The 16,119-nt window shown below is 46.4% G+C and overlaps 1 protein-coding gene across 1 annotated transcript in view; it reads left to right on the top strand.

The window, feature by feature from the left end:
• Positions 1-5,017: 5,017 nt before the first annotated feature.
• The window catches only part of LOC143958850 (Fc receptor-like protein 5), a 32,323-nt gene continuing 21,221 nt past the window's right edge, over positions 5,018-16,119 (top strand). Inside the window, exons 1-2 of the mRNA XM_077467832.1 lie at positions 5,018-5,084; positions 14,548-14,568. Coding sequence (XP_077323958.1) covers positions 5,018-5,084; positions 14,548-14,568 — 88 coding nt within the window. The remainder of the gene's footprint in view (positions 5,085-14,547; positions 14,569-16,119) is intronic.

Here is a 16,119-nt window from a genome sequence, read left to right as displayed (position 1 = left end):
ATTGCTGTCAGCTTGCAGGTGTATTTCGATATGCATTTGCTGTCTTTTCAGCTTTTGACTGGAGCTAATGAGTCTTCCATATCCCAATTGTAGCAATATAAAAAAAAAAAAAAAAAAATGAGTTTCTTAGTTTTCCACTTTCAGAAAAGAACCACCTGTAGGCAATGTGTGTGGTTAGTCCAGCAGCCGGCTCAGTCTGAGGAAGGGGTTAAATATGTTTGGCTCAGTTCCCGGGCTTCTGGTTTTGGCAGACCCCCTGTGACATAAAGAGGGGGACAGCTAAGCCTGAAAGAAAGAGAGCCAGGAGCTCTGCCTGGTCCCATACATTGATGAGCACGCTCTGTGCAAGTATTACCCCATGTGCATGGGTGCAGTAGACCCCACAAACAACAAGGTGTAGTCAGCAAGGAGGCACTCCTCCTACACACTAACATGAACAAAAAGCAAACTATTGTTAGCATCAATCAAATTAGTCTGAAACGTATATTATAATCTCCCACAACCATGAGGCTGAAATAAATATGAAAAGAAATATCTCCAGAAGGTAAAACGTACAGATAACATGGGAAAAATAATAAATATAAACTACATTTAGCTCACACCTACATAAACTTGTTGGACATCCCATTCTAATACCATGGCTATTAATATAGAGCTGACCCCTCCTTCCCCAACTTTGAAGCTATAACAACCTCAACTTCTTTTTGCAAGATTTTGGAGGGTGTCTGAAGGGATTTGTGTCCATTCAGCCAAAAGAGCATTTTTGAGGTCAGGTATTGATGTTGGATTGATGTTGAACAAGAAGCCTTGATGTGCAATGGACTTTCTAGTTCATCCCCAAAGGTTTTCAGTAGGGTTGAGGCTAGGGTTCTGTGTAGGACACTTAAGTTCCTCCACACCAAACTGTTCCAACCATTTTTTTTATGAAGCTGACCACCATTTGTGATATCAGGTACTGATACTCGATGAGAAGGCCTGGCTTGCAATCGCTGTTTCAATTCATTCCAAAGGTGTTCAGTAGTGTTAAGGTCAGGGTTCTGTGAAGGACACATGAGATATTCCACACCAAACTGGTCAAACATGTCTTTATGGAACTGGCTTTGTACACGGCAAATCCATTCTGGAACAGAAAAGGGTCTTCACCAAACTGTTACCCATAAATGTGTGCAGCCTATTGCATTAGGGTGTGCACCCCAAAGCTCAAACACACGTGCCTTTCTCTGCAGCCTCAGTTGCAAGGGACAGTGAATGAATGGGAAGTTCTCTGTGCTGAGTGGCTCCCTGTTCATTCACGAACTGAAGCATAGTAAACAAAGTTTACTAAAATTACATGTTTACTAGCCCCTTCCCTTGCTCTCCTTCCTGGAACATCCCCTACAGCATCTTAGGCCGCGTACACACGCGGGGAATGTTCGCTCAACTTTGTCCGTCAAACAGTTTCAGCGGACAGTCCGCTCAAAATTAGCATGGACGGACTTGCCCACACACGACGAACGAACAGTCCGCTGAAACCGTGCGCGATGACGTGAACGGCACGTACGACGGGACTAGAAAACGACGTCCTATACACTGCAATGCAACCTTCGGCGTGTAAATTCTTTCTGAGCATGCGCGAGACTTAGTTTGACGAACAAGCCTACACACGAGGGGACTGTTCGCTGAAACAAAGTTTCAGCGGACAGTTTTTCGGAAATTCCGAAAAACTTTGTTCAGCAGACTGTTCGCTGAAACTGTCCGCTGAAAGCCCACACACGAGCGGACTGTCCGCCGAAACACTGTTCAGCGGACAAAGTTGAGCGAACAGTCCCCGCGTGTGTACGCGGCCTTAGTGGAGAGGAGAGGAGGGAAGCCAGCAGGACCAGGGGAGCCAACGGGGGGGGGGGGGGAGCTTGGGCAATCACGGAAATCGGCACATCACATAGTGATTAAAGTTGCCAACAGTCATGGTTTGGCCAGGACAGTCACGGAATTCAGACCCATGTCCAGGTCTAAAAATGTCCCGGCCAGAATCCCGGAAAACTGGCTTTGTCCTGGGAAGGAGTGGACTGGGCCAGGGTGTCTGATCCCCATAACAAAAGTCGCTCAGCTGTCACCCAGTGTCCTCCTGGCTCGCCCACATAGTAAGCTGGGTGGGCAGCTAGTCAGGACAGGGTGATGGAGGGAGAGATGTAGCAGACAACTTGAGTCAGCTACTGGCTGAGCAGGTATCAAGAGACGGGCTGCATTCCAGCCAATCGGTGCACTGTCTGGGATTTTTGTCCCAGCCAATGAGTGCACTGTTCCGGCTTTCTTCCCCAGCCAATGGGTGCGCTGGCACCATTATCGGCCATGTGCATGCAGCTGCTGTGGAGCCGTGTTACTGTCAGGTGAAGTGGTGAGGTGAACAGTACTGAAATCTGTAAAGAACAAAGTATAGTCGAACCTGTATGCAGCAGTGTCTCTCTCCCTCCTCTCTCTCCCTTTCTCTCTCTCACCATCTCTTCCTCTCTCCCATCTCTCTCTCTCTCTCTCTCACCCCCTCTCTCGCCCCCCTCTCTCTTCCTCACCCCCTATCTCTCTCCCTCTCCCCCCTCTCCCTCTCTCTCCCCTCTAACCCCCCTTTATCTCTCTCCATCTCTCCCCTCTTGCTCTCTCTCTCTCTATCTCTTTCCCTCTCTCCCTCTCTCTCCCCTCTCTATCTCTCCCCATCTCTCTCCCCTATCTCCCTATCCCTCTCTCTACCTCTCTCTCTCCACCTCCCTCTCTCTCTATCTCCCTTTACCTCTCTATCTCTCCCCCTCTCTCCCCCTTTTCCCCTCTCCCCCCTCTCTATCTCTCCCCATCGCTCTCTCTCCCTCCCCTCTCTCCCTATCCCTCTCCCTCCAATCTCTTTCATCTCTCTACCTCTCCCTCCCTTCTCTCTCTCCCTTTCTCTCCCTCTCCCCCCACACTCTCTCTCTCCCCCCATTCTCTCCCCTCCCTCTCTCTCCCTCCTTCTCTCCCTCTCCCCCCTCTCTCTCCCTCTCCCCCCTCTCTCTCCCACTGTTTCTCCCTCTCTCTCACCTCTCTACCTCTCTCTCCTCTCTTCCTCCCTCCACCTCTCTCCCACCCCCCCTCTCTCTCTCACGTTCTTCTCCTCTCTCTATTCCTCTCTCTCCCCCCTCCCCACTCACTCTTCTCCCTCTCCATTTATCTCTCCCCCTCTCTCTCTCCCTCTTCCCCCTCTCCCCCTCTACATCTCCCCGCTCTCTCTCCCTCTGCCCCTCTACATCTACCCCCTCTCTCTCCCCCCTCTACATCTCCCCCTCCCTCCCCCCTCCCCCCTCTCCCTCCCCTCTCTTTCTCCCTCCTCTCTCTCTAGCCATTTCCCTCTCTCACCCCCCCCTCTCTCTCCTACTTTCTCACGCCCCCTCCCTGTCTCATTCTCCCCCTCTCTCTCCCCCTCTTTCTCTATCTCCCCCTCTCTCTCCCTCCCTCTCTCTCTCTCTCCCCCTCTATCTCCCTCTCTCTCTCTTCCTCTCTCTACCCCCCACTCTTTCTCCCTCCTTTCTCTAGCCCTTTCCCCCTATCTCTCCCACTCCCCCTCCCTCTCTTTTGCTCCCCCTCTCCCCCTCTCTCCCTCTCTCTCCCCTCCCTCTCTCTCCCCCTATCCCTCTCTCCCTCCACCTCTCTCTCCACCCCCCTTGACTCCCTCTCTCTCTCCCCCCTCTCTCTCTCTGTCTCTCTCCCTCTCTCTCTCTCCCTCTATCTCCCCGATAAGACCCCCTGGACACTGCTAGGACACCCCTTAAAGCCAGGTTGTCATTTGGCCATGGGGTTTTCAAGCTTAAAAGTAATGCCAAGATAACTTCCAGTACACCCAAACTAGGTAGGCAACTGTCTGTGTTCTTGTAAAACTTCCAGCCTAACTGTTCCTCTTTCTCTCTTCCTCCATCCCTCTTTCTCTATTGGGACACATGCCTTTACATGAGAAGGCCTGGCTCACAGTCTCCGCTCTAATTCATCCCAAAGGTGTTCTATCGAGTTGAGGTCTCTGTGCAGGCCAGTCAAGTTCCTCCACCCCAAACTCGTTCATCCATGTGTTTATGGACCTTACTTTGTGCACTGGTCCAAATTATTTGGTGGAGGGGGGATTATGGTGTGGGGTTGCTTTTCATGGGTTGGGCTTGGCCCCTTAGTTCCAGATAAGAGAACTCCTAAGGTGTCAGCATACCAAGACATTTTGGACAATTTATGCTCCCAACTTTGTGGGAACAGTTTGGGGATGGCCCCTTCCTGTTCCAACATGACTGCGCACCAGTGCACAAAGCAAGGTCCATAAAGACATGAATGAGCCAGTTTGGGGTGGAGGAACTTTACTGGCCTGCACAGAGTCCTGACCTCAACCCGATAGAACACCTATGGGATGAATTTGATTGGAGACTGCGAGCCAGGCCTTCTCATCCACTATCAGTGCCTGACCTCACAAATACGATTCTGGAAGAATGGTCAAACATTTCCATAGACACACTCCTAAACCTTGTGGACGGCCTTCCCAGAAGATTTGAAGTTGTTATAGCTGTGAAGGGTGGGCCAACTCAATATTGAACCCTTCAGACTAAATCCTCGTACAGACGATCGGATTTTCGGCAGGGATTTGGTGATGAGAGACTGTTTGCCTAAAATCTGACCGTTAGTACGCTCCATCAGACAATTGTTGGCCAACATTCCGCCAACAAATGTTGGATAACAGGCTAGTAAATTTTCGGCAGGTGTCAGATTTTCCTATTGTGTGTTCACAAGTCCGTCACACAAAAGTCCAAAGTTCAAAGACGCATGCTCGGAAGCAGAAGCGGTCGGTCTTGTAAACTAGCGCTCGTAATGGAGAATTAACATTTGTGAAGCGGCAAATTATGAAATCTCGAAATACAGCGCACATTCTCTTCTTTAATGGGATAATAATGAGGCTGCTTTGCTGGTGATACTGAAAAACTAACTTTCAAAGGCTTTTTTTTTTTCTAGTGATATCAAGAATAATATTATTATGTTTTTTTACAAGATGTTCAACGCTTATGGGGAAGATAAGGCTTTAGTGGCCAACGAGCTCCGGACGTTATTACGCCATGGTGAGTTCAGGGGGCGGGCTGACCATTGGACCACTCAGGCACTGCCCGAGGGCCCTGATCCACTAGGGGGCCCCATCAGGGTTGTCAGCCTCCGTAAAACCAGGGACAGTATGTAAAAATCTGTGTTTTTTTTTACGTCTGTCTCTGAAATGTCCCTTACCGACATCCTTTTTGGCCTAAAAATGTTTGTGTATACTGTGTGGCCCCATAATCTCGGATTACCTGGGGTCCCCATAATCTCCTATTGCCTGGAGGCCCCATAATCTCCTATTGTCCGGGGGCCCCATGAGTTGTCAGTCCACCCCTGGGTGAGTTTTTCTTTTCTGGGTCACCTTTGATCGCCCCTGGAGTTCTTATTGCTCAGGAGAGCCTATTGAATTATTTTCTTTAATCGGTGGAGCGTGGTTCCCTGGCAGGGGCGGACTGTCCCCCTGTGTGCTCCCCACCCCCCACAGTGTCTTCCTGTGTGCTCCCCCCAGTGTCCCCCTGTGTGCTTCCCCCCGCTACAGTGTCCCCATGTGCCCTCTCCTCCTCCCCAGGGTCCCTCTGTGTGCTCCACCCACCCCCCCCCACAGAGTCCCCCTGTGTGCTCCACACCCCCCACAGTGTCCCCCTGTGTGCTCCACATCCCCCACAGTGTCCCCCTGTGTGCTCCACACCCCCCACAGTGTCCCCCTGTGTGCTTCACCCTCCCAGGGTCTCCCTGTGTGCTCCCCCCAGTGTCCCCCTGTGTGCTTCCCACCCTCACCCCCCACAGTGTCCCCCTTTGTGCTCCCCACCCCCCACAGTGTCCCCCTGTGTGCCCCCCACAGTGTCCCCCTGTGTGCTCCCCACCCCCCACAGTGTCCCCCTGTGTGCTCCCCACCCACCACAATGTCTTTCTGTGGGCTCCCCACCCCCCCACAGTGTCTTCCTGTGTGCTCCCCACCCCCCTCAGTGTCCCATTGTGTGATCCCCCCCCCCACAGTGTCCCCCTGTGTGTTGTGCTCCCCCCCCCCAATGTCACCCTGTGCAGGTGTGGCTTGGGACGCAGGGGGCCCCATGATCTTCTATTGCCCGGGAGCCCTATCAGTTGTCAGTCCGCCCCTGTTCCCTGGTGATATCTGCCCTGTCTTTGAGATAAGAGTCCAGGATTGGAGGCACCCGCTATACCTTTCAACTAAAGGCCCTGACCGGGTTTAGGTCACCAGCTCCATTTGCTTGCTAGTTGGTAAGCCTTTATTTCATATGGTGGTCACATATGGTGGTGGATCTGTCACTTTTTTTTTGTGAATATTTGATTTATGAACTTGGATGGTGGTCAAGGAAAGGAATAATTTATTTAGACTTTTCCACATTTAAGAACTTTTTTTTTTTTTTTCCATTTTTTCACTCATATGATTTGTTTAATATTTTTCTATTTTTACACATTTCTGATTTCATCAATTTTCATGAATTTTTATCAGTTTTTCACCTTTTTTTTAAATCTATTTATCAATTGTATTTATTATCAGTTTGATAAATGCATCATTATTATTTGTGGTATCACACTGTTTAAATCATATGGTTATCTTTGACATCTGTGGTATTTAAATATTTTCCAGCGCTGCTACAATTTTTCTTTATTTATTATATGTTCATGTGATTAATTAAGTAAATAAATCCTAATCCTTACATTTTAAAAACAATAAATCTGCAGGTTTTTAAAGCACGTTTCATACTTCCCCATAGCGATTTGACAGAGCACTTGACACCTCCTCCTTCTTCCTTCCTTCATACTACAGACACAACTTTTTATAATTAAATTGGTAAAAAAAAAAAAAAATCTTTTTGCACATTTTTCTGTCAACATGTGTCCGGAATTATCCGTAATATTGGTCTGTAAGTACAGCTCACTATATATACCATTTATATATACCAATCTATACCATTTTCTCGTGTTGTAGCATTACATACATACCTAATTATTAGGAACAAAAATATTCTAGCAATCAATTCATAGTTCTGTCCACACCAAGTTAGTCATAGCAAAAAAAAAAATACTGGTTATGTTTTTTCTATTTTTTTTATTTTTTTACAATTAAAGTAGATGTACGTCTTAATTGAATATCATTTAGCTTTTAGCATTTATTTAAAATAAAATATATGTTTTACCTGTTTATTTTTATTTTTTATCTTTTTATCTTATGTTGCTCAGTGCTGCTGATCTCCTGCAGCCTCTTCACTTAAGGGAGAGAGTGCAAAATCGGTTGCAGCTCTGCATAGTAACCAATCAGCTTTCAGTTTTTTTTTTTTAGTCAAAGCTTAAAAGAACAAGCTGAAGTTAGAATTTGATTGGCTACTGTGCACAGCTGCACTCTACCATTTTTAGTAAATCCACCCCCCCCCTATACTGTCTACCTGCATTCATATTAAGGAGCGTGCATGTATAAATATCCAAACGCACGTGACGTTTCTCAAGTCAGTGTTGAAGTCTGGCATTTGGGCTTAAAATATTGCAGAAATAAAACTCACTGGCCACTTTATTAGGCGCACCTTGCTAGTAAAGGGTTGGACCCCCATTTTGCCTTCAGAACAGGGGCGGACTGACCATTTGGGCACTCGGGCACTGCCCAAGGGCCCCGAGCCACTAGGGGGCCCCATCAGGGTTGCCAGCCTCAGTAAAACCAGTAAAATATGTGTTTTTTTTTACATCTGTCTCTGAAATTGCCCCTTACCAACATCATTTTGGTCTAAAAATCCTGAGATTATAGCTGCCCCACCTCTCCAGTACCTTCTCAGCCAATAGAAACATGTATGTGTATACTGTGTGTACATGTATGTGTATACTGTGTGATTGTATACTTTTTTGTGTGTGTTTGTTTATACTGTGTGGCCCCATAAAATCTGATTGCCTGGGGGCCCCATAATCTCCTATTGCCCGGGGGCCCCATAATCTCCTATTGCCCGGGGGCCCCATGAGTTATCAGTCCGCCCCTGCTTCAGAATGTTGATTACTGGGAATTACATTACTCCTGTCAATTTTAGCAGCAAGCTATGGGGTTTGGTTGTTGTATGTTCTTTGGGTTAGGCTAATAGTTTTTAGGTGTTATGCCTTACCTATTGTGTTGTATTGTTCAAGCCAGGGAATGCCCCAAGGCTCTGTTCTGTAATCTTGTCTTTTAAAACAAATAAAAAGAATTTATAAAAAAACAAAAAAACAAAAAAACAAAAAAAAAAGAACTGCCTTAAAGTGATTGTAAAGGCTCATTTATTGCTTTTTTTTTTAACCACTTCAGTCCCGAGCCTCTTTCTGAGATTTGGTGTTTACAAGTTAAAATAATTTTTTTTTTTGCTAGAAAAGTACTTTTTTTTTAGAACCCCCAAACATTATATATATATTTTTTTCTAACAGCCTAGAGCAGTGATGGCGACCCTCGGCACCCCAGATGTTTTGGAACTACATTTCCCATGATGCTCATGCACTCTGCAGTGTAGTTGAGCATCATTGGAAATGTAGTTCCAAACCATCTGGGGTGCCAAGGTTCGCCATCACTGCCCTAGAGAATAAAATGGCGGGTGTTGCAATACTTTTTGTCACACCGTATTTGCACAGCGGTCTTACAAGCGCACTTTTTTGGGGAAAAAAAAATACACTTTTTGAATTAAAAACAGTAAAGTTAGCCCAATTATATATTTTTTTTAATATTATGAAAGATAATGTTACGCCGAGTAAATTGATACCCAACATGTCACGCTTCAAAATTACGCCCACTCGTGGAATGGCGACAAACTTTGACCCCTAAAACTCTCCATAGGCGTTTAAAAAGTTCTACAGGTTACCAGTTTTCAGTTACAGAGGAGTTCTAGGGCTAGAATTATTGCTCTCACTCTACCGATAACAGTGATACCTCACACGTGTGGTTTGAACACCGTTTTCATATGCGGGCGCGTGAGTTCGCTTCTGTGCGCAAGCTCGTCGGGACGGGGCATGTTTAAAATTATTTAAATTTTTTTTCTTATTTATTTAATCTTTTTTTTTTTTTACAAAAGTTTTTTATTTTTTGAAGAAGGTAAAAAACAAACCAAAAAAATAAACAAAATCATACAATCATGTAACAGTGTATATCATATAAATGATATCTAAAGAATGACATAAAAAAGTGAAATAAAGAACAATCTGAAGCATACAGTAAAAATACCATAGAAAGGGTACATACAAAGGTATCAAGTCATTAAGACATAACAACAACCCTGAACTGCCGTTAGTCCTGTGCTAACAAAATGTGCCTATGAGTTTTCGAGGCGAGAGATGACCAAGGAGTGAATTCGAAGATTGGTGGTGTCGTTAGTTAAAAAAGGGCATATTCTGGAAATGTTGTGGAGGCTGCATTATTTGGATTATTTGGACAGGGATTATATGTGGGCCTGAAAGGACAGTTCAGAGTCTAAGGTTACCCCTAGCACCCTGGCATGTGAGGACGGACTGATAGATGTGCCACTCATCTTGACAGAGAAGTCAGGGCAGGGGGCACGTGGGGGAGGAAATATCATGAGCTCGGTTTTAGATAGATTCAGTTTGAGGAAGTGGTGTGACATCCAGGCTGATATGTCTGTTAGTAAATCAGTGATGCGTGAGGAGATTGATGGGGTGAGCTGAGGGGCAGAGAGATAGATTTGGGTGTCATCAGCATATAAATGGTAGCGGAAGTAATGGGAGGCTATCAGCTGACCCAGGGAGGACATGTGGATCAAGAATAGTAGAGGTCCAAGGACAGAACCTTGGGGGACCCAATGGTAAGAGGAGTTGGAGAGGAGAAACTGAAGGTGCGATGAGATAAGTAAGATTCAAACCAATGGAGAGTGCAGCCATGGAGACCAAGCAAATTGAGTTTTTTGAGGAGGAAGGGGTGGTCAACTGTATCAAAGGCAGCGGAAAGGTCCAAGAGTAAGAGTACGGGATAATGACCGTTGGTTTTGGCTGTTAGTAATTATTTGTGAGTTTTAGGAGGGCGAAATCCATACTGAAGGGGGATCAAGAAGGTTATTCTCAATGAGGTGGTCGCTCAGTCGGTTGTAAACTAAACGTTCAAGGAGTTTGGGGGGCAAAAGGGAGTAAAGAGATGGGTCTTAGGTTGTTAAGATTGGTGGGGTCTAGAGAAGTCTTTTTTGGTATGGGAGTGACTAGCGCATGTTTTAGAGGGTTGGGGAAGATGCCAGTAGAGAGTGAGAGGTTGAAGATATGAGTTAAGGAGTGTAGGATAGAGTCAGATGGTGACCATAGTATATGAGAAGGTACAGGGTCCAGGGTCAGGAGGTTAGATGAGCGTTAGAAAAAAAGTTTGGGTTCCTCCGTAGTAGCTGGGTTAAAAGAGGAAAGTATTGATTGTGCAGGAGGACAAGGAGTGTAAAGTGAGGGAGATATCTGTAGAGTGGAGATCTCGAGACTAATTGTCTCAATCTTATTTTTCAAGTGATTAGCAATCTCCTGGGCAGTGAGTAAGTTAGTGGGTGGAGGTATTGGAGGACGAAGTAGAGTGGTAAAGGTAGAAAAGAGTTGATGGGGACTGCATGAGAGGGTGTTGATGAGAATGATAAAGTAGGTCTGTTTGGCAGTGTGGAGGCAGGAATGGTATTTTTGGAGGGCAGATTTATATTGGCTGAAATCTTGCTGCGACTTTGTCTTATGCCACAGACACTCAAGAGCGTGGCTCTGTTTTTTGAGGCTTCTGGTATTGTCTGTCTGCCAGGGTTGTAGCGGTCGGGGACTGAAGCTGTGTGTAGTGAGGGGGCGAAGGTATCCAGGGTGGATGACAGTGAACTGTTGTAGACAGAAGTGGCCAAGTTGGGGCAGGACAAGGATGAGATTTTGTCGTAGAGACAATCTGTAGCACAAAAAAGAAGAGAAGGGTTAAGATGGCTAAAGGTTTCTACGGGTACTAGTTTGGCAAACAGAACAAGGGTGCACACACCGCTTCAGGCAAAAAATGGACACACCCGATCCAAGGTGCTAATCCCGGCTCATCACCGCAGGCAATATCAAGAAGAGAAGAAAAGGCTGGAGATGTTAAGTGATTTGTTTTAGCAATTTCTGAAGGTTTCTCTGTCAGTGTTGCCAGGTGTTGGGGGAAGGTCACTGTTGAGTACCTGGTGTTGAAGCCCGACTTGTAGAAGGACACCTTTCTTACAACGCTGGTTCAGGAGCCACTGGAATGGGAACAGCGGTCTCGAGAGCACAGTGGGTAGGAGTGCCTGCTGGAATAGGGCCGCTGGGACTGATAGCGAAGAAGAGATCCCTCTGGATGGCTGGACGGCTGGAAGTTGATAGAAGAGCTGAGAAATTCAAGCAGCAGCTACAGGAGCCAATGAGAGGAACCACAGGCACAGCAGAACACTGAACAGGCAGCAGGTTGGAGCAGGGTCGGACGGTCTGGGTCAGTAGGCGAGCAGACAGGTGATAGCAGCAGGCAAGGAAGCGTCGGTAAAACTGGCAGAGGTCGGCAACGGAAACACAGGCAGAAGTAGTAGCAAGGTCAGGCGGGCCGGGGTCGGGTTTGAAGAAGGCAGAGAAGTCAGACGAATCTGGGTCGGTAACAATAGCAGATGATCAGGTTCAGGTTCAGGTAGTCAGATACACAGGAGCTGAGACGAGAATGAGAATGAGACATTGCTGGTAAGTCCCTGACAGTCACCTTCCAGAGGTGTGGGTCTTTTTCCCAGTTGTCAGGGAAGTGGGGTAAGCAGACATCTCTGGGTGGGGGGTATAAAGAATCCCAGCTGGTGACTAGGACATGACATGTCTTTCCCCACCAGTAGCATCCGTCCCATCATGGCTACAGGACGGCACTCTTCTCCTCTTAAACTCGCTGAGCTCAGTTACTATTCCATGTTGCCAGTACAGACACTTCCCCATCCTGGGCTGTTCTCACCCCATGCTCCTCTCCATTCAGGAAAAGACTCACAGCTTTTCCCCAGGCAATGAGAACAGAGGGGTGTGGACCGTGGAAGGCAAAGTGGAAGCCCAGTATTGGAGTATGGCTGTGGGGCCCTTGGGCAGATTAGAGCTGGACTTTGTGGAGGATATGATAATATGACAGGGAGGCTGCAGGGGCCCCCTGGAGCTAGGGTTGCGATTGTGACCCCTGCAACCCCTTATGCTACTCCCATGACCCCAACATTTATATCCAGACAAGGAGTAGAGACACCTTCATCCAATCACCATTGTCTAGATGTCGATTGTCCAAGAACTGGATGGGGGGGTGTGAAAGTTATGGAACCGTCCTGTTCTAGTTACATAATCCCATCCTTGGTGTCAAGAAGGCTTTATATGTGTTAAAGTGGTTGTAAACCCTTGTGTTTTTTCACCTTAATGCATCCTATGCATTAACCACTTCAACCCCGGAAGGATTTACCCCCTTCCTGACCAGAGCACTTTTTGTGATACGGTGCTGCGTCGCTTTAACTGACAATTAAGGGATCGTGCGACATTGCACACAAACAAAAATTATGTCCTTTTTTTCCCACAAATAGAGCTTTTTACTGGTGGTATTTGATCACCTCTGCGTTTTTTATTTTTTGTGCTATCAACAAAAAAAGAGCGTCAATTTTGAAAAAAACACAACATCTTATACATTTTGCTAATATAAATATCTCCAATTTTTTTTTTTTTTAACTATTTTTTTCTTCAGTTTATATTGATATGTATTCTTATACATATTTTTGGTAAAAAAAATCGCAATAAGTGTTATTGATTGGTTTGCGCAAAAGTTATAGTGTCTACAAAATAGGGGATAGAGTTATGGCATTTTTATTATGTTTTTTTTTTTACTAGTAATGGCAGCGATCAGCAATTTTTATTGTGACTGCGACATTATGGCAGACACATCGGACACATTTGACGCATTTTTGGGATGATTGACAATTATACAACGATCAGTGCTATAAAAATGCACTGATTACTGTATAAATGTCACTGGCAGGGAAGGGGTTAACACTAGGAGGCGAGCAAGGGGTTAAGTGTGTTCCCTCGCTGTGTGTTCTAACTGTGGGGGGAGGGGACTGACTAGGGGAGATGACAGATCGGGGTTCCTAGCTATTAGGAACTCCTGATCTGCATCTCCTCTCAGAACAGAACAGGGATGTGTGTGTCTACACACACACGCATCCCTGTTCTGCCTCTCGTGGCCGGCGGTCATCGCGACCGGTGGTCACAAGCATTGGGTGCCAATGCTCGTGACCACCGGTTGCGATGACCCCTTCCCACGCCCGCAGTGCAGCGGCGTGTGCGCGCTCCTCCGGCAGCACACGTGCGTCTGCTATGCTGCTTAAAGAAGCCTACGTACAGCTATGACGGCTTGCGGAAACGTGTCAACCTGCCACAGTATAATGACAGTAGCTGGTCGGCGAGTGGTTAAGGTGAAAATACACATGGCAGAGCCCGCCCCCCCACCCAACATTTTACTTACCTGGAAGTGACCGCCCCGCCACCCACCATTTTACTTACCAAAGCCCCGTATATCTGTCAGCGGAGATGCGCTCTCCCTCTCTCCACAGGGTCCCAGCTCTTGATTGGATAGATTGATAGGAGGACCGACATTGGCTCCCTCTACTGTCAATCAAATTCAATGACGCGGGGGGGCGGGGCCGAGTCCGGCATTCGTGTCTATGGATGCAAATGCTGTACTCGGGAGCGCACCCGCAAGGTAACCCCCCCCCCCCCCTGGGAGAGCTCTTCTCCTAGGGGGTTATCTTACGCAGGGAGGAGCCACGAGAGCAGCCAGGGGACCCCAGAAGAGGAGGTTCGGGGGCCACTCTGTGCAAAACGAGCTGCACGGTAGAGGTAAGTATGATATGTTTGTTATTTTTAAAAAAGAGGGTTTACAATCCCTTTAATCCTTCAATGCCTGAGGTGTGAATTGTTAAAATGCAGGGTAGAGATGGTACAACGGCCTTACATATGGAAGACAGGTGGTGTAAAAGGCCCTCAACCCTGTTCAAGGGTGGTTGTTCCAGTTTGATGTAGATGGCCTCCTTCATGCTTCGTAAGAATGGTTGTCCTCTCTGTCCCTTCCTAATGCTTGTAAACCCACCTGAAAGCCAGGCATGTCTTTACAACACATTATACTAGTATTTCCTGTGGCCGCACACGCCCATGCATGTCTAATATGTAGTGATAATGGCACATCTATTTGTAGCTCTATATAGGAGCGTGCATAGAGGGTGACAATGCTGCCACATCAATCATAGAGTGCATGCAAAGACAGAGGTGTGAGGAAAACACTTTTATAAGAAGGTTTTTTCATTCCTGCACGAGCAGGAGGAAGAGTGGCAAAAAAAGTAGTTGAAAAAAAAGGTAATGCATATTTTTATTTTCAATATGAGGACCTAGACACTTCACTATCCTCTGTGAAAGAAATACTCTAATATTAATTAAAATAATGATATAGTTAGATAGTACAAAGTATACATTTTTTTTTTTACTAATCTCTTTTTGTCTCTTTTACAGTGCTGATTGTGGGGAAAACAGGTAAGTAGACATGATTTGCTGGGATCGTTTCTCCTCTGCCTAGTTCTCAGTGGTCCCTCATTTGGAGGGACTGTCCCGCTTTTTTTAACTAAATCCCTCTGTTTCCCTTTCATGTCTAAATGCCACTCTCTTTTCTCTGGCGTATAGCAATAGTTTTTCCTTTTGCTACAAACCTTTCAATCATTCTTTAGCCTTTCTCAATCTTTTTTTTTTTTCCCAAATGAACACCTAAAATTCATTTTAGGTCTCGAGGAAACTCTATTCAAACCAATTCATCAGCAGTCAGTGGAACAAATGGACCTAGTGTAGGCAGTTTGCCTACAGTATGTTAGTTAGGCAGTTGGCTGGTCCAGCATAGGAAGGGATTAAACTTGCTTCTGTGGTTCCCCAGTCTTTTCTGGGCTCTGCCCTCTCCCTTTCGCTGCAAATAAAAGGGGGGAGGACTCTGTACAGTGGGCTGCTGCTGCCTGCATGGCAGAAAGGCAGGACAAGCCCAAAGATGTGATCTTGAGCTACTCTCCGAAGTTCCCACTCAGGAGAATGTTACAACGTTTGCAGAGGAGGACTACTACGCCTTGCAGTCCGTCGGAAAGCACTGGGAGTTCAAAGATCTGCCAGATCCTGGAGAACACCAAAATAGGGACTACTACCTTAACCATTTTAATATTGGGCACTTTTGCCCCTTCCTGCCCAAAACAATTTTCAGCAAAGTCTGTCGCACTTTGAAGGACAGTTACATAGTTACATAGTTAGTAAGGTTGAATAAAGACACCAGTCCAACCTGAGTGAGAGTCTACAATCCTTGTACATTGCACACTCACATCAGTCCCTACCCTCAAGGAGCCCACAACCCAAGGTCCCCATTCGTATACTAGGGCCAATTTTGGACAGAAGCCACTTAACCTACCTGCACGCCTTTGGAGTGTGGGAGGAAACCCACACAGGCACAGGGAGAACATGCAAACTCCAAGCAGGTAGTGTCATGGTTGGGATTTGAACCAGCAACCCTTCTCACGGCTAGGTGAGAGTGCTACCCACTACACCACTGTGCCACCCGAGTTATGTGATCATGCAATACTAGACTATATAATTCTCTTCCCAAAAACAGAGCTTTCTTTTAGCGGTTTTTTTTGGAAAAAAAATTACGTTTTTCTTTGTTTCTGTCATACAATTTTGTTTTCTCCTTCACTGACGGGCACTGATGAGGCGGCACTGATGGGCACTAATAAAGGGTGACAATGCTGCCACATCACACAGTGCATGCAAAGACAACTGGAGGCACTAATATGTAGAACTGATGGGCACTGATAGACGGCACTGATTTGCCAAGTTGTGTTGGCTCCTGAACTGTGCAGGCCCCACCAAATGGGGGCACAGCTCACGGAACCCCTAGCATCCCGAGCAGGGACCCTGGTTGAGAATGGCTGCTTTCGATTCTTGCATTGGCTAATTCTATATGCAAATATAAAGGAAAATAAACAGTGAAAAAGCCTTGTGGGGTTTTAATGAACATTCTTGCACTTTAATTAGTCATCACGGCATTATCAGGGT

Source organism: Lithobates pipiens, unplaced genomic scaffold (genome assembly GCF_037356315.1).
Source record: "Lithobates pipiens isolate NorthernLeopardFrog02 unplaced genomic scaffold, aLitPip1_a1.2 Scaffold_62, whole genome shotgun sequence".
Classification (NCBI taxonomy): domain Eukaryota; kingdom Metazoa; phylum Chordata; class Amphibia; order Anura; family Ranidae; genus Lithobates; species Lithobates pipiens.
The sequence above is the reverse complement of the archived record's forward strand: the minus strand, read 5'-3'. Positions and strand labels throughout refer to the sequence as shown.